The following is a 23,022-nucleotide window of genomic DNA, read 5'->3' on the forward strand; positions in this document are numbered from 1 at the left end:
GGGCGGGGATGGGGCCGCCTCCTCCTCCTCTGATTCTCCCTGCAGGTGCCAGGCACCTGTGGGTAGAAGAGGACAAGGATGGGGCTGCAAGCCCCAGTGGCCTTTGCTGCCGGAAGTCCTGCCCCTTCTTCGCCGGTGGCCTCCCTGATTGGTTGGGAGGCCAGGAAGAGGCAGGACTTCCAGCCACAAAGGCCACTGGGGCTTGTAGGTGGCCAAAGCCCCCCCCCTTCCTGGACTCCCAACCAATGAGGGAGACCACAGGCTGGACTTTCACCCACAATGGAGGTTGCGGCCCAACAAAGGTTGGGAACTGCTGTTGTAAAGGATGACTGAGGGGCTTGACAGACTGGTGTTACATGCCAGTGTGTGGGCGTGCATTGCACATGCCGGCTGCCCCGACTCTGTCCCTATGATTGTGGTGGGGTTGTGGGTTTTGTTTTTATATAATGATGTGTGTTTTTATATTGTTTTAATCTTATTCTTAATTGCACCACTATTTAATTCTTTTTAAACTTATATTTTAACTGAATCTTGATTGTTTTAAATACAGTTGTCCCACCTTGAATCCTGCAAAAAAAGAAAGGTAAGATATAAAGTGAATAAATAAATAAATCTGGTGGAACTGCTAAATTCTAGGATCCCATATGTGGTTAATATAGGGTAGTTTTGAGTTAGTCCAGCCTTCTCTAGCCTGGTCTCCTCCAAATGTTTTGGCCTTCAACTTCCATCATCCTTGATAATTCAATGTAGTGGCTTGAATTGTAGTTGGCCAAAACACCTGCAGGGAGGCATGTCAGAGAAGGCTACCTTTGTGAGTGAAAAGAAGGCAAAGTCTATTAGAAAATATCTTCAGTGATAAAATGAATGTGTTATACCCCACTATCCTTTTTGTACTTTGCTTTGTAACAGATACACTGGTTCTACTATCTTACAATAAGATAGTTATTTGTCAGGAAAACAACTGGCATCATTCAATCAGTTGAGAAAGTTTCTAAGCAGAACTAAAAATATTCTAAATTCCTAGGCATCAACATCCTATTTTAAAAAAAAATCCGGAGGCAGCATCAAACTTGTCAACATCAGCTTCATGCAGAAATAAATGAATAAATTCCTAAGCACCTGCATGAAATATTTAGGCCCCAAGTCAACCTGGTGTCTGATGGAATTCACAGCCCTGATGATATGAAAACACAGTGGCATGCTTTCCTGGCACATATACTCTATAGAGTTGAAATCAGGGACAACCTTGTATACCTGTAATGGTTCTGTTCTCATAGCATGAAGTGATATCTAATCTGTTCAGGAACTGCTAAAGATTGCTTTCTTCTATGCTGCCTCTTTAAGTGGCAAGCTCTTAATGCTTCAGTATTAACTGCCCATATAGGAGGAACAGAAAGGAAATGCTTTGACTTTTGAGCAGAAGCCAGTAGAAGCAGTTGGAGCTTGCATCACTTTCCCAGATTCCAGGCCAGTCCTGATACCAGTAACTGAAGAACGTTTGTTTAGTTTGTGCTCCTTTTAAAGGTCAAACATTTTTGGTTTGTGTTCTGCTAGGTTATAAAAGATAACATTCATGATTGAAGGTGTCTGGGCCTAAATATACAGTGTGCCTGTGTTATATATGGGTGTGCTATACATGGCTTTGAGTGTATGAGCTCAAGCTGTGAGGAGCATGCAGGGTGCAAGGGTGAAGCGTCCCAGTCAGATGAATGAGGTGTGTGCCCATGGCAGCCCACGCACTCCAGTGCCACTGCACACATGAGCCCCATTCAAATGAATGGGGCTCCAGCATATGTGGAATTCACCTTATTGGGGGGGGGGTTCCAGAACAGATCCCCCGCATAAGGCGAGTTTCAATTGTAACTGTATTCTTACTAGAGTAGGCCCATCAAATGAATTCCTGAATGGTAAGTAAGCAATTACGTAAATCCCATCATACTCAAAATTCTCTTCATCTGTTGACATGCTTATTTTTTTTTTTAATTGTGTAATTAAATAACTTCATCCTGCTCTAGTGTCTGGGGCAAAATGTGTGGGATTGTGCCTAAGAGTATAGCGAACTTAATGTCACAAATGTTCTAACAGGTTTTCTTATACAATGGTGCATTTAAGACAGGAAACATGCAGTCGAGGGTTTCACTGAACAGAATGAGCAAAAGGACTGCCATTTAAAATAGCTGGCATGCCATCATTTTGAAGTGAGATAACCATTAAAAATGAGAAAAGGGGAGAAAAAGGCAATGAGAGACAGAGCTATCCAAGGTGCTAAGCTCTACCACTCCAGCAGGCTCAGTATCTTAAAAGTTCATACTAAAACCTAGAGGAAGTTTACACATGCACTGATATGGAAGCTGTCAGTTATCACTAATTGTAATGCTTACCATCTGGAAGGTGACCTGGGTGTGGCCTTGGTGGAAACAAAGTGTTTTGTAACTATCTCTCTGTTTATTTACATAATTTCAGGTTCCAGCCAACTACCACTTTCACTTCCATTTACATTCTAGGCACCTTAGGAAGGAAATCAATATACACTGAAAATGTTGATCAAGAGGTATTCTCAACATCCCCCTTCCAAAGGAACCAAGAGTCAGAATAATTTTCAAGAGTCAGATGTCTGTAAATAGGACCTGATATAAGGACACTTGTGGTGGATGTAGTAATTCTCTCTTCGCATACAAGATAACAGGGGAGAGTTAAAAAGCAAAACAAAAATTATTATGACCACTTAGATCCAAACTGGATAACAGAATAAAATAAAGCTAGCAAAGTTTAAACACTGCCCGTTTGGATACACTCTGCTGAGCCTAATCTTGCCTTAAATGGGGACAGAGGAAAGCAGTGGGAAGACATTTGGTTGATGAATAAGGCTTTGCTTTCTTCTACTGTATAAGATGCTATCTATTTTATTTATTATTTTTAAAGTTTTTAAAAACAACTATCACTGCTACATAAATTTAGACTGTGTGTCTTGGAATTGTGTTTTGCAATTGCCTGATCTTTTTAAACAGTTGCATTCTTAAAGCAAAATACTCTGGAGAACACATCAACATTATTTACAGTTTAACTAGAATTTTTTGATGGAAGAAATAAAACTCATTTTTGCCCCAGGCTAGTCATTTACAATTGTCATTTGGGAATATCCCAGATTTCTGTGTAGTAACCTACCGTGCATACCACCATAATATTCTCTCTAATGTCCACTGGTACTTTGAATAAACAGTTGGCCTCCGCAATGTGGTCACATTTTTAACAGTTTAGATTCTGAGGTTTCCATAAAGCAGTCATCTTAATAATGATGATCACATGATTTAACAGCTGAGGGAAAATGTCAGCCCATAGAAGGAGGAAAACTCCTCCATATGTCCCTTAGCTGAATAAAAGAGTCCAAGAAAATAGAGCAGGATGGATACTTTAAGCACCATGAGAAATAAACATTAGAAACTAACCATACTAAGAATACTGGACCATGTTAGAAGATCAGATGGGTTCAGAATGCCTGGCAACAGAAAGCCAAGCACACAGAAAGGAAATAAAGGCCTCATGATTGAATTCTGGATCAGAATCATAAAATCTGATCCATCTTGGATTAAGTCATCTTGGATCTCTATTGCCAATGGAATTCAAAGATTTAATCTGCATGTTATTCAGAAAAAAGCAGTGTTTTTTGTCCCCATCCCACTACCTTTCCATGGTCATGTACATATTTGCCATCAGGCTCAGTTCCTGTGTCTACTTCAAAGAGTTGGCCTATAGCATAAATAGTTCATTTGTTGTTTTAACATATTTCTCAAGGGCATTATGTAGCATTAGGTGTCAAGAGTTCTGGACTGAAAAAAATCGATGGTTACTACATGTCCTTCTTTAGAGCCACATTCACCACACCACAGTTGTTTGGCTCTCTTGCTCCTTTCCCTCACCTGCCTCCATTCACTAACCATGTCCTTTCATATCTTGGGATTTAGCCAAGTGATCTTGGAGAATTACTCTACATTATCCCTTCACAGAACATGCCTCCTCCCTCTTTCTGTCTGAGACCCTTTTGCCATTATGAAAAGTAAAAAGGCAAGTTCATACGTGTTTATACTGCTACAAAGTTGATGTGAAGTTTATAAAGGTTATTCTTAGTTCAGCTACTTATATAAACTATTGATCTCACCAAGTGGCAGCTAACCTGCAGGACAGAATGGATGGGATAATTACAAGAGAATGTAACAGGCAATGAAGCTCACTTTCTGCATTTACTGTCAAAAATTCAGGAAGAAAACAGGAAAGAAATTATTTAGTATCCTTGACATGCTGCCCTCTTTCTATTTCATGACTTGTGCCTTTCCATTTTTTCTTTTGGTCCCAGCATTTGAAGACCCAAGTGTGCTATATTTCACCAAAATACTTGTTGTCTTCATGCCTTTCACATGAGCAGAAACTTCCAAATTTGTATTGAATTTTGTTTTATGCTCGATGAAATGGGCCTTGTATGCACAACTAAAACACTACTTTCTTGAAGCAATGAAATATTTTTTTTTATACACAAGAGTGGGGTAGGGGGCCAAATGAAGGCAATCCCTCCATACGAATTCTGGCCTCAAATTAATTTTCCCTCAGTCCTGAAATTTCTAGCATTGCAGTAAGTTACAACTTCAGTTGAGCATTTAGAAATACAGTTTGGGCATCCAAAGAGAAGTGGCAGGCAAAATTACCAAGGTAATCCAAACAGAAATAGAAGAGTGATTGATGTGAGCAATTATCAATATCTCATTCTCTGTGATGCTAGAAGCTTGGAGACACAAGAAATAATTCATTTGGAGGAGATAGAATTCTTATTTAGATGTCAATGTCATTATTTTGTCCCCCTCCCAGCAGCTTTGTTGTTGTTGTGTGCCTTCAAGTTGTTTCCAATTTATGGCAACCCTGCCACATCTCTGAATGCAGACATAGTATGTCTCCCCTGGTAACTGTGAATGGGCCAACCTAAAACAGCATGGGAACCAACTTATCTATAAATGATTACTTCAGCTTCTTGCATACAAGTTGCATCTTATGCTTTCCTTTTGGTAACCACAGATAAACAATTGACAATTTCATGGAAACATAGTGACTGTATACTGGACTTCTACTGTGCATCTGCAAGTCCAAAGGATGTAGAAAGCCATTTTTCTACTTCCCTCATGCATCCAACATTACTGTTGATGAATTTTAAGAGTTTTAAGGGGCATTATGAAAAAGTATACTATTTCTGAAAAGTTATACTTCTCATGTCTTTAAAATTCATCAAAAGTGGATGTTACGTGGTGGTGGTGATGGTGGTTGCTTGAAAGGTTATTTGAATACAGGTAAAATACAGGGATCAGAAGAGTTTTGGATTTCTTTGGATTTTGACATTCCTGTATTTGCATATATATTGAGATATCTTGGAGATGGGACCCAAGTCTAAAAAGAAAATTCATTTATGGATAATATAAACCTTACAGATATAGCCTGAAGATAATTGTGTACAATATTTTTAATAATGAAATGAAAGATTGTGCACGTTGTCCCATTAGATAGCAAAGTGTCATTGTCTCAACCAGCCATGAAAAAAGTTTTGGTTTTTAGAGTATTTTGTATTTAAGGGAGACTTAAATGGTACTGAATTCCAGTGGGAAGGGGGCAGGGTGGAAATATATGTCAAACATTCTGAAGTGAAATTTAAATTTGTAAAGAATGTTTTAAAATGTTCTATATTCAACATAACTTGCAATAGCAGGATAGTTTTAAAAATATATTGTTCAGATAAATGTTTCATTCTTTAAAATAGTAGCATGACATAACTCCCGACCAAGAAAGTAGTATCAATGCCAGAGAGAATTTTTAACAGACACGCAACATTTCAACCTAATTATTCCACTCCAAATAGGAGGCAAAAAGGGTTCAAACAACTTGGTATTTTTTGATACCAATCGCAAGAAATCAATTCATTCTCTTGATCTCATTGTCATGCCATGCTTTCCATGTTAAATTATTTTTTATGGAACAGGTTCCAATTTACCATTTAAGCACAATAGTGATTTTTACTAACTTTTACTTCTGGTATTGCCAACTAGGACTTATGAAACCCATATGGAAATAATTTCAGTTCCCAAACATTTGCACTCGGGCACTGCACTCACAACAAACAAACAAACAAACAGGTTTAGTTAAAAGTTTGTTTCAGCCTTGAACATGTGAAACATCTGAGGTACCTGTCTATCCTTTTCGGAAGAAGAATGACAAGTGTATTACATTTGCTTAATTAATAAAATAAATTATCTGCTGGCAAGTGCAAACCATAAATAACAACACAAAGAAATGAGTGCTTGAACACAGTCTACTCAGAGCATATTGTGTTCAATAAGACATATTCTAAAAAGAATGAGGGGAAGATTACAGTCTTAAATGGTCTAAAAGTGTTTACCTTTATAGGAGAGCTTAAGTCTTGGGACATTTTGTTTTGACGTTCCAGTGACAGGCACGAACAGCATTCCAAAGGATAATATAGCAAATATATGTTGTGTTTTGAAAGCTCCCATTCCAGTCCTATCTCTAGATATTGTTCTTGCACTCATGCTGAATGATTCTTCTGTTTTCTTCAGGAAATCCAGTGGATATCTGGAAGGAGAAATTAATAATGTCATATTTTGCAAACTGAGTATGGAAAGAGAAGCAAGTACTTTGTGTGAAAAATGAAAAATGAAGGAAAGCTAGAGGCAGATGCAAGGTCATGACATAAACAAAAATGAAGGATGGCGAAAGGAGCATCTTAGCAGAAACAATTTCATGATGTAAACAAAGAGAAAACTCTAGTACAGCTAATTTAGGGATGGAGAAAAGGGAGTCTGGCATTGCTGGGTCTGCTTTAGTGAGTCAGCCCTGCAATTAGCCACCTGCCTATTCCCAGGGGTGAGACTACTCTTTGTGAGTACTGTCCACATCTAAACTGAATGATAAATTTCTGAAACAATCTTCTGGAAACACAGTTATTCTGGATGATGCACATTGACTTTATATACAGAACTTAGATGCAGTGAACCCTCCCTAAATAAATTACAGCTGCAATTGTATGCATATTTATCTCAAAGTAAACTCCATTGAACACAGTGCAACTTTTTTCCAACCAAACTGTTGAAGGGTCTAGCAATTCTATTAGTCAGTTTTTGATTTTGTTTTCAACTTACTCAAACTAGTGCTTTGTGTCTATGCGTGGTTAATATACTTATTTCTAGGAAATAGAACCAGTTTGAAACCATTTTAACTGCCCTGACCCAATGATAGGGAATCCTGGGAATTGTAGTTTATTGTGGGACCAGAGTTCTCTGGCAGAAAAGGTTAAACAACTCGCCATATTACTGTTTGCACAATTCCCTCACATTAAACCAGGGCAGTTAAAGTGATCTCAAACTAGATTATTTCTGCAATGTGTTTTGGACCTAGGACATCAACACACATATATTTATTAATACTTTATAACTCATCTTATGACTTAAGACATTTCTCTTAAGGTTATAGTTCTTGGACCTGTAGAGTACATCTACCCACTGGGAATGTGGAAGGATAAGCAAGTTCTAGGTATGTTCAGTTCAGCTGGAATTGAAGCTATAGTTAGGGATGTAATTATTTGATAATTTTTTTTTCTCAAAGGAAGGAACAAATAATTTTAGAAATTTTCTCCCCAGTGTAACAAAGATTTCAAGAGCTGCACAGTTGCCATAGACTATGGGTAGATCGTGACTTATTATGTGTAAAATGCACACATGGGGTTGGAGGCTTGCACAAATAAACAGTATTTTCTCAGCAGAAAACAGAATTTTCTTTGCAGAACTTGTATATCCCAACAGACATGGTGGCTGGATGAATACATACAAATGTGGACAGATGCAAACCTTTGCTTATTTCATTTTTACTTTTCAGACTGAAGAATTTCAAGTTTTCTGCCAGTTTAATGGGAATGCAAGAGTGGGAGTGATATGTAACATGTGGAACTATGAACAAGGGGGGTTGGTAAGAACATGATATGTGAGATTGGGAGCCTTAAATCAAGATTTTTCAAGGCCCTGAAATTTCAGACCCCAAACCTAGGGAAGACTTCTTGTTACAAAGGTGATGATAGAAAGATCAGCCCCTAGTGATGCCATTAACTATGATATCACATACTTTGCATGACCAAAATATCAGCCCCTAGTGATGCCATTAAGTATGGTATCACATACTTTGCATGACCAAAAGCCTTGGGATAACTCATATATACAGACTACAGCCTAAATTTAATGACTAGTCCCAACCAAAATAGGCCCCCTGATACAACAAGTCAACCATAAGTCAACACATATGCAAATATCACTGATTCAATGGATCTGCTCTAGTTAGAAGAAGCAATTGAATTTAGGCCTAGAACTGAAATGGTCCAATGAAAGCAGCCATGGGATGAGAACCTTCAAGACTGTTTTATTATTATTTTTAAATCACAAATTAATCTAATGAAGAACCAGCACCATTGAGCATGTTTTATTTAGTGGAGACATTTGTCTTTTGTGTGCATCCCCTTGTTTATTTATTTAGAAATACAATTTACATAGAGCAGAACATAAGAGGCCTCATTTATACATAAGGCAGCTGGTCAGCTAGTTAGGGCCAATAGATTCTCTCTCTTCATTCACCCTGAGTTTGGCTGTTGCTGGATGTTTAGATTCTTATGTTATTATTATTATTTAATTGCATGCATCATCTAAGAGCAAAAAAACAAAAACAAGACTCTTCAGCCTTCCCAGAAGATTAGCGCTTTAGTTTGTCAATGTCACAGAACAACCTCCTGGTCATTAAGCCTTAAGAAATGTTCTTTCCTTCCATCACCACATATTAACTAGGCAGATACTCTGAGAATGAGTGAAGATCAAGCATCCTGTTCCATACCGCAGGCCAACTCATTTACAGTTTCTTTTTTAGAGGTTTATCAGACATATATTTTTTTAAAAAAATGATCTCCTGCTTTGCTTGTAATTGTTTGGCCAAACTGGTAAGTATAACTGGGAACATCCCTCAAATGGGCAAAGGCATGACGCTATTACTCACAGATTCTTGCAGCCAGTATGAGCACTGAAAGCACACAGTGGGGACACTCAAAAAATGTGAGTAATGTCAGTCATACCTGCACATCAGTTTCTCTAGATCAGAAATTTGAGGCATAATGTCAGGGGTGGGGTCTTTTTAAGTTCTACTTTATGATTTTCCAGTGTTCCCTATCACTCCTTACAAGGAGTGGAAAGAATATTTGCAAAATTGTTGGGGAAAAGTGCATCTCAAGTGGGAAGAACCCCTAGACTGATGAAAATCTTTGCACTTGGAAATTACTCTGTGTAAAATTCGCATATGGATTTTTGTGTGTGCAAAAAGCAGCATTTTATGTGCGTGAAGCAATATTTTGGCACAAATAACATTATCTTTCATTGAGAAAGTGTTGGTTTCTGCATAAAAATGTACAACATTTGTGCAGATAAGTCCTGCACTACAGAATTTTCTGCACTGGACATGGTTTTCTGCATATAAAATCTTATTTCTGAACAAAAAAAAAAAACCTATTTCCTGTGTAGAAAATGTTTTTTCTGCTCCAGAAAATGCTGTTTTCTGTGTAAAAAAAGAAAACCATGTAATCAAACTCAACTGAACTCAATGATCCCTGCTTTCCGAATTCAGCATTAAGACCTTGAAAGAGACTAAAAAAACAGACTGGAAGTAAGAGCTGGATTCCCAGCAGTGTGGGGGCATGACGTTCAGACAGCGCATGCCCCCAGGCCTCCTGGAAGCTGCACAACTGACTGCACATGCAGTGGCATTTACATGCATCGTGCCACAGAAATGCAGAAATGCCGCCATCATGGTGGCAAAGCCAGCTTTTTCCCAGCTCAAAATGGAGCAGCTTTCTACTGCTTCTTTTTGAGCTGGGAAAACATTGGGTTTGGGGTGTGGCATGGCATGCATTTGCCATGACCTCAAACTATCAATAAAAAGGGCAGCGTGATGCCACCCCTTTAGGGCTATCCATTTTGTCCCTTAGTACAAATTCATTGTGGAACGGCAGACCACAGTTAATTGATGTATTATTTTTCCAAGCTACGTCAGAAGTAGGTTTTGACTGCTCATGATGTCTACAGCAACAGGGAGCTGTATATCCCCATGAAACTTTATATGTTGCTAGGCTGAATCTGACATTTAAATGTGACATATAGCACTTGGGAAAGGCTTTATGGTTTCTGTTGTTCTCAGGAACCTTAAAATATGAATGCAAACAGGTTACAATTCAACCATAAATATAGCTTGCCATTTTATCCTGGGTTTTCTGCCAGCCCAAATAAATCTCAACAATTCTCTGTCCCAATCCTTAAAACACTTTTCATTCATAATAACTGGTAAGCTTTGGCATAAGAATAAAAACTTTGGTAGAATATGTTGTTTTATAGTAGCAATTCTACCTAACATGAATAAGTTTAATTGGTTCGTCTCTCTCTTTCTTCATGTTCATCCAACCTTGATTGTAATTATTTTCAAATAGATATCAATTTCTTTTAGCCATCTATATTCCCAAATATTTAACTTTGTTTTTAATTTTATATCCTGAGATTTTGCGTAACTCTTCTTCTTCCTTTTTTAAGTTCTTAGCAATCATTGATGGGTTTTTTTGCCTCTTTTTTCACTTCCAATTATATTTTAGTTTTTAATTCTTTAGGTAGTAGTTTCCTTACCAAATATTCCTTTAGCTCATCTTCAGTCAACCTTCCCCTCTTTTTGCTTCTAATTTGTTTAAGAGGAATTTTAAAATGTTGGTGGTCACTGCTGTTTAATCCTCAAGACCCAAACTATGGCTTGGGAAACAGCTGAGCAGGCTATGGTGGTTCCCAGCTCTCTCAGCTTTTCGTCTCGGGTGGCTGGCTGATATTCCTACCTTTTTTCTTCATCCTCCACTCTCCTTTAGGCTGGCAAAGAGCTCCCCATGAGCCCCTTCAGTCTCTCCTTACTGAGAGTGACTTTACCAGGTTTTTTTCTCCTTGGTTTCCCCTGCACAACCCACGACTGGTTTGCTAGTGAAGCAAACTCAGCTCTGTCCCAACAGAAAGTTCAAAGTAACCCTTGGAATTTAAGAGTCATCATAACTGCTCATTATAGTAATATAGGACTCAAGACATGGATCTCAGCATCGCATTAAAAATGGACATCATCTTAATCGCTACCAAACAACATTATGAATAAAACAAATCAATCACTGTTATTGGTACTTTTACTGCATTAGTATCTCCTGGCTTAATTTTCATTTTGTTCGGAGTGACTATAGCTTATTGGAAGAAGGTCCCATGTCCAATCTGCACAAATGCCATTAAAAAAGGATAGTGGCTAATAGGCAAAGTGCTCAGCCTGAGATGTGATGTCATTATATTAACATTTCCCTGTTCCTTATGTAGCAGCCAAAGAGCAGAGGGGCTGCAAAAACAGTGAAATCCTAATATAATGAAGTCATAGCAGATTCCCCCCACTCAACTCCAGCTTCATGGAAGACTCCTGTAATACATAGTTTGAATCTTATGTTCAAAGTAAACATTACTTTTAGTAACCAGTGTGCAGGTCCATATGGACTTTTTTCTTTATCTAAAAATAATTGCAGAGTACCGATTAAGATAAAGAGCATGGTGCACAAGCAGAAGAGATGGAATAATCCTTTCATTCCCAGCCACACCTCTTAGCAGTTGATGAGAGCTTTTAGAAACATTTTTCAAGGAGGAATGTGGTGTGATTTTGAGTAGTTACAGCTGCAAAAGTAAGGAGTCAGCTTTAACTTCCTAAACTTTGCAGTCCTGATCTGGATCAGACTCACAATGCTTACATTTAAGAAAAGAAAAGAAATACTGTGGATATTAAATTCAACTTAACTATTAAGTAAAGCTGTTTTTTTCTGCTCAATTTTGAAACTTGGTTATTTTTATAAAATTAACACAAAGTATATTTTCTCTTTCCATTGACTTACATGGGACTTTTGCTGGCTAATACAGTGAATTTGCCTAATTTCAACCACTATTTACTATGGATAGTTTGTGCCCAAAGCACAATGAATCTGGAAGATGTTTTACAGGAATTTATAAGGAAGGTTGACAATTCATTCTCAAGGGTACTCAGCATCCCATAATGCATTGAGGGAAGAATCATCAAGCAAAGCACTTATAAAGCACTTACCAAGGTCAGGCTCAATTTGAAATGGTTTAGCAAAAGTCATTGATCCCAAAAGAGAAAGAGATATCATTAAGGCTTCTACTGAGTCAGTCAGTAATTGTTTTCAAAGTTGCTGAGCTGAAATGCTGTTCTGCTCAAGGGTCACAACTATGTAACGACCTGTCTTAACTACAGATTTAAAATATAAATGGAAAGAGACAGGAAACCTTTGCTTCCAGGAAAGCTTCCACGTCTCAGTAGGAATGTAAAGAATATTCCCAAATGTTCTTATCTTCGATACCCCATCAAGAAATTCTCAACCACGACAAGCTTGTTCCATTTCGAGATGGAGAGGATTGTGTATAAAACACTCTCCTAAAAACAAAATACCCTTAGTTTTTTACACGGATGAATTTTTCACAAAAGATCTCTTGAAATGTGAAAAATCGTTATAAATGCTCAGGAGTGCACTGAGACCCTGTTATTGTCCTAAAGCTGGGATTTAAAGTGGCTTCCAACATATTTTATTTTATTTTTATTTTTTGTAAAAAGTAGCTACTAGGGATGTGGGGTTTTTTTTAAAAAAAAAAATCCAAACTCCCATGATATTTTGTACATCTGGTCATTTCTAAGGTTTGAATTATTTTTACAACAAATCTCCTCACAACCAGAATACAGTCTTCAGCCCAAACCTTTGAAGATTGGTAGTTCTGATATTACAACCAGTCACATACTCAAATAGAAGCAAGGCCTGTTGCTCCTACACAGGTGGGCAGTAACTTGGTTCATACAAGCTCAGGGAGATAGAGGAGGGCATAAAGTCTGGAGGGTTCCATTTTGATTGGTTCCCTTTTCAAGATTCTTCCATTGGCCATGTAAGTTACTGGGCCCACAGTAAGGCTCACCATAATCTTGCACGGGAAAGCAAAAACCCTGTAGGAGCAAAATATAAGAATGAGGCTCACTCGTTCTCAGTAGCAGAAAAACTCTCTCTTCTGACTGAGATTTGGCCACTGCAGCTTCATACGTTTTATCTACATAACACAAAAGAATAATGAATTTCCTAAATTAGACAGAACACCAGACAGACGGTATCTAGGCCTGTCCAAATCCTGTCTCATGAATCTGGTCCTAAAATCTTGCAAATGGCCAAGATTCTTCATTTGCACTAGTGGCATTTTCACTATTTTTATGAATGGCACCCAAACTGCCTGTTGAGTCATCCTAGGACAAAGGTAGACACTACCTTTCCAAGAAAAGCAAACTTTCCACTCTGCAGACTGAAGTCTAGGGGATATATCTCTTTTAACCTCATATCATTCCGTATTTCTCTTAACCTCGTGTTTCTCTTCCTCCAGTCTTCACTTGCCTCTTCACTTTTAAGTTCAGTAGCAATACCACAAAACATTTTGATTCCTATAGAAAATTAGATGGCAAAGTGAGTCCATGCAGCTACCACAACCTGCAGAAAAGCATTCTAATGCCACCATGCGAATCCTAATTTAAGATGAGAAGAGACAGAATGGCTGTTGTGAGCCAGGCATTAATTCTATTTCCACATATGTTTCTGATGGATTAGGCCAGGATATTTATATTTCCACAAAGAGATAGAAAAAAACAGTAACGTGAGAATGACCCAATCAGGAAAAGTACTGTAGAGAGCAGAAGGGCATCAGTTTTTCAGACCTAAGTTATTCTATAGACTTTTTGATGAAGATTTATTGACCAGAAGGCAGCAATTGAATATTTCTGTGTTCAGATGAATGTGACATAGTTAGGATTCTGACGATGATCAAGAGTTATGCATAAAATGCATAGATGGCATAATACCTAAGTATATCCAGGAGAGTACAACAGGTTAGTGTGGTATAGTGGTTTCAGTGATAAGATGTCTCAGGAGGTGTGTTGTCTGCCTGGTGTTCCATTTTGATGCTCCAGGGGACCAGGAATAAAATCCCCACTTAGCCATGATGACACACTTGGGCAAGACACTCTCTCAGCATCAGTAGAAGGCAATGCCAAACCCCTTCTTGCCAAGAAAACTCCATGACAGTTTCACTTTAGCTCATTCTAAATTGGAAACTATTTGAAGGTATCTGATCTTACAAGATAACTAGGATTAGAATCATAGAATCATGGAGTTGGAAGAGACCACAAGGACCATCCAGTCCAACCCCCTGCCATGCAGGAAATCATAATCAAAGCATCCCTGACAGATGGCCATCCAGCCTCTGTTTAAGACCTCCAAAGAAGGAGACTCCACCACTCTCCTAGGGAGTGTGTTCCACTGTACAGCAGTTCTCACTGTCAGGAAGTTCCTCCTAATGTTGAGCTGGAATCTCTTTTCCTGTACCTTGCATCCATTGTTCATTGTTCTAGTTTGTGGAGCTGCAGAAAATAAGCTTTCTCCATCCACAATGTGACACCCCTTCAAATACTTCAACAGGGTTGTCATATCACCTCTTAACCATCTTTTCTCCAGCCTAAACATACCCAGCTCCCTAGGTCTTACCTCATAAGGCATGGTTTCCAAACCCTTCACCATTTTCATTGCCCTCCTCTGGACACACTCCAACTTGTCAACATCCTTTTTGAATTGTGGTGCCCAGAACTGGACACAGTGTTCCAGGTGATGCCTGACCAAAGCAGAATGGAGTGGCACTATTGCTTCCCTTGATCTGGACATCATACCTCTATTGGTGCAGCCTAATATCACATTTGGCTTTTTTAGCTGCCGCATCACACTGTTGACTCGTTCAACTTGTGGTCTAATAGGACTCCTAGATCCCTTTCAAAAACATAGTCTTGTTAAACCAGTGCAATACTTTACATTACTCTGTATTGAAATTCATTTTGTTAGTTTTGGCCCAGCTTTCTAATCCATTAAAGTCATCTTGAATTTTGATTCTGTCCTCTGGGGTATTAGCTACTCCTCCTAATTTGGTGTTATCTGCAAATTTGATAAGCACCTCTATTATTTCATCCAAGTCATTGATAAAGTGTTGAATAGCACTGGGCCCAGGACAGAACCGTGGGCACCCCACTAGTCACCATCTCTCCAGGATGAAGAGAAGTATTTTTGCGACCCTTTGGGTTCAGCTGCTCAAGCAATTACAAATCCACCTAACAGTCACCACAGTTTAGCCTGCATTTCACCAGCATGTCTGCAACGAATATCATGGGGGACCTTATCAAAGGCCTCGCGCTGAAATCAAGATATATTGTATCTACAGCATTGCCTTCGTCTACCAAGCTGGAATGTTATCAATAAAGGAGATCAGATTGTCTGGCATGACTTGTTTCTCAGAAATCGATTGACTTTATGTGATTATGCCATTGCTTTCTAAATGTTCCACAGACTTTCTGTTAATGATCTTCTCCAGAATCTTTTGAGTATTGACGTTAGAGGATTGGGACAAGAAATGTTTGGATCCTCTTTCTTTCCCTTTTTGAAGATGGGGGCAATGTTTGCCCTGCTCCACTCTGCTAGGACAATTCATGTTCTCCAGGATTCTCAAAAAATATTGCCATGGCCCTGATAAAAACACAACAAGATCTGACATTTAACATGGCTTATTGCATATTTCACTTGCTTATTCCATAACAAATCATTTGGGTTAGCATTTAACATGTTTAACATTAACATGGCTTACTGCAAAGTAATATTTCCCTATTCCGGGCATAGCTTAGACTGTTTGAGTTGCCAAATCCAAAACTACATTTCCAGAATCCCATATCAATAGAGCCATGGTAATTACAGTTGTGCCAAACAAGAGTGTGGCAGTGGTGGCCTTAACCCCTCCTTCCCATAAATCATCATCATCATCATCATCATCATATCATCATCATCATCATCATCATCATCATCATCATCATCATCACCATCATGCTACCATGTGAGAGCCAGCATGATATTAGTTTAGCCTTATGGAATACAACTCTGGGACAAGGGTTCAATTTCCAACAAGCATTAAAAATCAACTTGGTGAGTCACACTCTCTCAGCCTCAGCCCCAACCCACACCCCCCATAGGCCCAGAAAGGGTTGCGAGGCCTACTGGGCCCTTGGATCTCCTTGCCGCTTCCTAAAGCCTGCCTCTGCCATGCTCTCTCTTCCAAAGGTAAAGTTCTTCCTCCTCTGGGCTGCTATCCCTTGTGGGAGAGGCTGCAGGGAGCAGGCTTTCAGCTCCTTTGTCCCCATTGGTCAGGCCCAGAGGAGGAGGAACTTTTCCATTCTACAGCCAAGAGAGAATGGCAGCTGGCCTGCAGCAGAGGTGGGGGAGAGCTCAGTTGGCCAGGGCCTAGAACATGTTTTTAGAGCTGGGCCGGGACATTCCCAAGGCTCAAAAACCAGAAATGTCCCAGTTAAACCGGGATATAGCAACACTACCCTCATGAAACTGCAGCCCATGATCCAAGAATCAAAATCATTGTCAGCAGCACCATCTGCGGAGGCAGTTGTTTACATCCACTATTTTCTTCTCTCTTCCTGGACCATGCCTTTCAACTGCAAAAAGAAATGAGATGGCAACCTGTACATCCAGCTCTTTCAGCTTCCGACCTAGAGCCTCATAAGCCCTTATGTTATTCTGAAGGCTGTGCCTTGCAGTTTTATTGGTTCCCTCATGGACCAAAAGGTAACGGTCAGTAGGCTTGACAAGTCTTATCAGCCTCTCTTTGACATCAAGGGGGACAACACACCTCCCAAGACATCGTACCACTTATTCTGTACCCCTCAGCAAAGAGTCCCCCACCAGCATCACACACCTCCTCTGAGGCTTAGCAGCAAATATTCCCTGTGGTGGTTCTCCCAGGGTCTCCTGCATTGTCTCTGAGGACTATCTCTGCCACTCTTCTTCATCATCCCTGATAAGGGAGATAACTTCAAGTTCTTGGATGGGGGCCCCTGCAAGGAATATCATGTGCTGTAGGCTATATGTTGGAGGATGGAGCTAGCAAACCACCACTGGGTATTATTTGACTGAGAAAATCTTATGAAATTCATGGAGTCATCAAAGGTTAATAGATAAATGGAAAGTGTGTGAACGCACATGCGCTTGTGCATGCACGCATGCATGCACACACACATATGGAGACAACTACAATGGTTGCTGCCATTTGGGGAACATGACCTACTTGCTCCCTACTTAAGGAAAAGCATTCTCTGTTGGGAATGCCTGTTTCCTATACATAAACATATATTATAGAAACACGCAGGTCTCCAGTATTCTCTCCTCACAAGGGAACTAACTTTGTAAGGGAACTAACTTGTAAAACTTTCTTCCCACTTGGAGAGATGGGGTGAGTAAAACATCCTTGTTCTTACCATGTCATCAACCCTCTATTCTTCTATTAGCTCCTAATATTAGGAGGTGCTATTGAGGAAGATGTGTGTTCAGCTAACAGGAATGCTTTCAGAGATGTTATGTTTTGTCCAACTAGGTCTTGGATTCACATTTTTATAGTCAATTGATACAATCCAGAGAAAGCTCTTATGCCTCAGCCCCATGGATTGTGGTAGAATACATGCACAACAAAGCTTTTGCTGGATAGTACCCAATGGATAAGAAAATATATACAGGAAGAGTACACTGCAGTATGGCTATTTCTAGATGCACTCACATAGATTCCCAACTGAGATTAATTCATTTTAAAAGTGTGTCTGGATTCTCCCTACAGAGAAATTGTGATACATGATGCTTACTCTCCACTTAGGAATGATTATCTCACACGGAGAAACTTTTTTTTCCCAATCACAGCCTAAGAACTCAGCTCATCATTAGCTTTGCTATTATGTAATCATACTTGGTTCTCAATTATCCCGGATCACTTGCAGGAAAGGAAAGAGTTGGCATTCGTCTTACACAAGGGGAAGAAAGAGAATGAACACTGGACTCTTTTGTACTGGTTGTTTTTTCTCCTTTTAGAATACAAGAACAAGTTTGCTTTACTGAATTTATTCAATTTTTATTCAATTAAACTTTTTGTATGCCTTCAAATTGTTTCCAACTTATGGCGACCCTATCATGGGGTTTCCTTGCAAGATTTCTTCAGAGGTGGTTTGCCACTGCCTTTCCCTGAGGCTGAGCACATGACATTCCCAGGGTTAACCAGTGTGTTTCATGGCCAAGTGAGGAGTCTAGCTCTGGTCTCCAGAGTCATAGTCCAACACAGATCGCTACACCACTCACTAATTCACTAATGAGGACTGATGTAAAACTGAAAAATATTTTGCCCTGATCTTTTTTTCAGAACAAAGCATATGCAACACATGATAGTCAGCTACAAATAAATAACCAATTCCAAAAAATATAAATGTAAAGTACTGATGTAATTATTTCAGTGTTGGTCCAGGACCAGGGTTTAAATGCCCTCTTGACCATGGAAACCCACTGGACTGCACTTAGGCAAGTCACACTCTCACAGACTCAGAGGAAGGCAATGACAAATCCTCTCTTTTGCCAGGAAAGTCCTATGTTAATGTCGCCAGAAGTCAGAGTTGACTAGAGGGCCCATAAAAACAACAAGTACAACAAGCTGGATACAATCCACTAATGCAGAAATGCCTGTTGTATTCACCTTTCACTGTCCTATGGATTCCCTCTCAAGGAAGGTTTTCTTTTTAGTATAGTAGAGATGAGACTGATTTATGAATCAGGAACTTCATTTGAATTTTGCCACTTTTAGGAGGTAATATAAGCCAGGAGTTGGGCACTCACTAGGTAAGGTATGGGAATGGAGTTCATCCAGCTTTCCCAATGATCTCTTGCTCTCCCAACAAACCCTTCACAGGGCTCCAGACAATGTCATCTTCATCATGCCATGCTGTGTTTTCTCTACCACCCTTTCCAATGTTTTTTTTATTTCTATATTTCTATAAAAACCTACATTCCTTTCCAATTACAGATAAAAAGTTGTAAGAGCTCCAAAGTGTCTCTGACAACACTTCTTCTCTGCCATCATTTGTATGTGGTAGAGGTACAGAATGGAAAGAATAGCACCAAAAGATGAATTGCTGTGCAGTCGCTTGTTGTTGTTGTTGTTGTTGTTGTTGTTGTGTGACCTCAAGTTGTTTCCAATTTATGGTGAATCTAAACAAACCTACCATGAGGATTTCTCAGCAGGATTTCTTCAGATGAGGTTTGTCATTGCTTTCCCCTGAGACTGAGAGAATATGACTTGCCTAAGGTCACCCAATGGGTTTTATGACAAAATCTCCAGGATCATGGCCCAACACTGAAACCACTATGCCACACTGGCTCTCCCACAGTGGGCTTTGGCTCTCGCTCTTTTCAGAAACAGACCTGACTCTGCTCACTACTGTTTACAGTCCTTGCCTTGACTGACTTTCCATAGTAGCTCAACAGCTTTTCATATAAGAGGAAAACGCTCTCCATTCTAGATGGTCTTTGTTAAGAATCTTTCTCTCTCAGCTTCAGTCCCCTCACCTGTAAAATGGGGGTTAGTAAGAGAATTACCTTGCTAAGGATTGAAACTAATTAATGTATATTTTATTTATTTACTTAATTTATATCCTGCCTCCCCCCCCCCCCCCCCCCTACAGAACTCAGGTCTGCTCACATTATGCCTTAAGACAAAATACAGTTAAAAGAATAGATTAAACAATAGATTAAAGTTAAAACAATTATACAATCACTTCAAAAACATTAATTTAAAATAGTCATTACATTTTAACAGCCTTTTAAAAAGAAATAATTAAATTAATCATGAAGAACAAATATGACTTAAATTTTTAAAAAAACCCTTCAGTTAAAATGCCTTCTGCAACTGACGGTTAACACGCAAAGGCCTAGGTAAATAGAAAGGTCTTTGCCTACTGGTAGAAAGAGAGCAAAGAGGAACCTTCCCCATAGGAGGGAATTTCACAATCTGGGAGCAGCCACTGAGAAGGCTCTTTTCCATATTCTTACCAAACATGCCTGGGATGGCTGGTGGTAAAAGAAAGCCCTCCCCTGAGGATCTTAAACTCAGGCAGGATCACGCAGCCTTTCAGACAGTTTAAAAGGCATCTGAAGTAAAGTCATATGAATAACCCAAAGTGCAGCATAATTGTTACAATCAGTATTAGTACTGCTGTTTCATACCCCATTCCCCAGCTTTTGTGACCACGCTACTGCTTGCATTGCCTTTTCAATTGGCTAGATCCAAAAATGGAGCAGACCAAGTTGTCAGCTCAACATCTGCCCTTATCTGTGTTTAGACTGAACCTCAGCAGTGTTTTGAGAACTTGCTCAGCACATGTAATACAGTAAGCAATTCTAGCAACAGTCACTAAAACTGGAATGCTAAGTGAAAATTAAACAACTTGGCCTTCCCTTTAAACACATTTTAATATCTCAACATCAAAAAAGTAAAGAAGGGAAGACAGGGCTATTAAACACAAAAAAGGGGGCTGGGTCAAACCCATAAGCTACAAAACAGCCCTTTTGGGGCAAAACTGTGCCATACATAAGAAGCTTTTCTAGAAATTATATATAGTGGAACAAATCAGTCTTTGACCTTGGCAACAGCAGACATTTTAAAAACTTGCATCACATAAACCTCACCCTATGAAAACTCAAGAGAAGATATACATTTGTGAGCACAAAAAACAACAGACATAACAGATTACAGAGAGGGATTAAAGACAGATGAATTTAATTCAAAATTCATACCCATTTTACCACCCATGTGCTCAAAACATGCAGGATCTTCAAGAATACTGTAACAGAAAGAAAAGGCCATATTTTCTTTCTCAACATCAGCCTCAGGGGAGAAAATACTTGTTCACATGTTGATGTGATGCACTTTTTAAAAAATTCTGAATGGTGTTGCCAAGGACAAAAAGTGATCAGTTCCACTATACAGAGCGCCCGCATCATATGCGGAGGCATTATACACTGCTGCTGAAAGCAGCACCGCTTGTTCCAGCGCTGTGCAAGCACGAGTCCCGAGCATACGTGTTTTTTGTTTTACACAGGGGGTTATATTACACAATTAAAGTGCTATGTTTCTATCTTAACTGCCATGGCATCATCCCACATATTCTTGGGCTTTACAGTTTAGTAAGGGATTAGGGCTCAGCTTCAACTCTGAATCCCTTCAACTCCAAATTGGGTGGAACCACGCCACTTAAAGTGGAATCATAAGGTTGTAACTATGGGTTATGAAAGACTCCCAGAACAAAGATTGGCATGTGTGTCCCACGGTAAGAATGTACATCCAATCTTGTCTGATTTTACAGGCTAAACATGACTGAGGTTTGTGAGAACTGAATGTGACATCCACACAGTCATACCAGGGATTTCCAAGTAGTGCTGGAAAAGAAAGTTGTCTGAAATGCTGGAGAGCATTGTTGCTAGGTGGACAAATATTCTGGCTCACAGGTAGTTTCATATACAACAAGTTTAAAAAGAGTCAAAGAGTTTATGCTAGTAAACAAGCAGCACTTTGGTAGGGGGAGATGCAAACCAGTTTGGAGAGCTCTAGAAGTGGGAAATCCCCAGAACTTTAGAGAATGTATGTAAGATTTGACCTATCTTAAAGACAATACAAAGCAACCAAGTGAAGAAAATCCACTAAGTTTATCACGTCTTTTTAATTTAGTTTTAAACTAATCAAGACATTTCTTCCAGGGCTTGGTTTCAAAGTCACCAGGTGAAATTGAGTGGGGCATTTATTTGTCATACTTTGGTGCAGGCATGGGAATCATGCCCTTCAGATGTTGTTGAACTGCAACTACCAGCTTTCCTCCTGGCTAGTTCTGCTAGGCTTGTAGCCCAAAAAGGTCTAGAGAGCTGAATGACCCTATCCTTTTCTAAAGATAATTCCATTCCTTTCCTTCCAAAAGTCTTTAAATCAATCTGCACAATAGCAGTTGACAAAATTATTTGTGAATGACGGGACATATTGAGACCTTACAACTGCCATGTGTAGATCCTTCAGAACATTTTCAAGTATGGGGCATAATAACATTTGAAAGCTGTTCACTCTGTGGGTGAGCCAAGCTATCTCATGCAGTCCTGACAGTCATTATGCCTGGAACAGACAATCCATCCAGTAAGCAATTTTAAGATGTTAGGGATACAATTAGTCCCACTTTGAGACTATAACATTTCAGTCAGCTTTAAATAATAGCAACTCAAAATTTAGGTTTGCATAGTGACCCCAATAAAACCCTTCATCAGACCCACTCAGGAACAATATCATAGTCTTTATTCTTTTTAAAACACTAGTATTTTTCATGTTGTAAGCCCCACTTCCCAGCACTTACCTGCCTGCTTTAACTATAAACACAGGTTTTACTATATGTGCACACATATAGGAAAGGGGAAGCAAGGTAAAGAGTTCTACAAGCTCTGACTAATTAAAACTTTTTAATTTTGAACTTGAAAACAAGGACACAGAAATAATAATCACAGAATAATATATGGCTCCCAAATGCTGCATTTTACATTCAAAACTCCCCTCCCAAACAAAGGAGTTAAATATTTGCTAGTATAAATACTTCAGGACTGAACCATCATAAAATAAAGCACCACAGCAGAACACATAGCTCTTGCTCCTATCCAAGCAAAACTTTTGGAATGAGGCAAACAGCAAATTAAACACTTCAAAGACTTCAGAGTTATCCAAGCTAAACATTGTATAGAAAGGAGTAACCTATAGAATACCTTTTATTAAGAGGTTATGTGACTTCTACAAGCCAGAAATGCATTTTGATTTCCAAATATCCACATGAAATTGTGGACAAAAACAAACCTAACTGGACTTGGAAGGTTGTATACTTTTTCATGAATAAGCTATGCTATGTTATGTC

The 23,022-nt window shown here is 39.2% G+C and overlaps 1 protein-coding gene across 1 annotated transcript in view; it reads right to left on the bottom strand.

Annotated features, from left to right (window-relative positions):
- SEMA3D (semaphorin 3D) overlaps positions 1–23,022 on the bottom strand; it is a 175,921-nt gene that overhangs the window by 109,036 nt on the left and 43,863 nt on the right. Inside the window, 1 exon segment of the mRNA XM_042469528.1 lies at positions 6,431–6,624. Within this exon segment, the coding sequence (XP_042325462.1) occupies positions 6,431–6,581 (151 nt within the window). The 5' untranslated portion in view covers positions 6,582–6,624.

Source organism: Sceloporus undulatus, chromosome 5 (genome assembly GCF_019175285.1).
Source record: "Sceloporus undulatus isolate JIND9_A2432 ecotype Alabama chromosome 5, SceUnd_v1.1, whole genome shotgun sequence".
In the NCBI taxonomy this organism is placed as follows: domain Eukaryota; kingdom Metazoa; phylum Chordata; class Lepidosauria; order Squamata; family Phrynosomatidae; genus Sceloporus; species Sceloporus undulatus.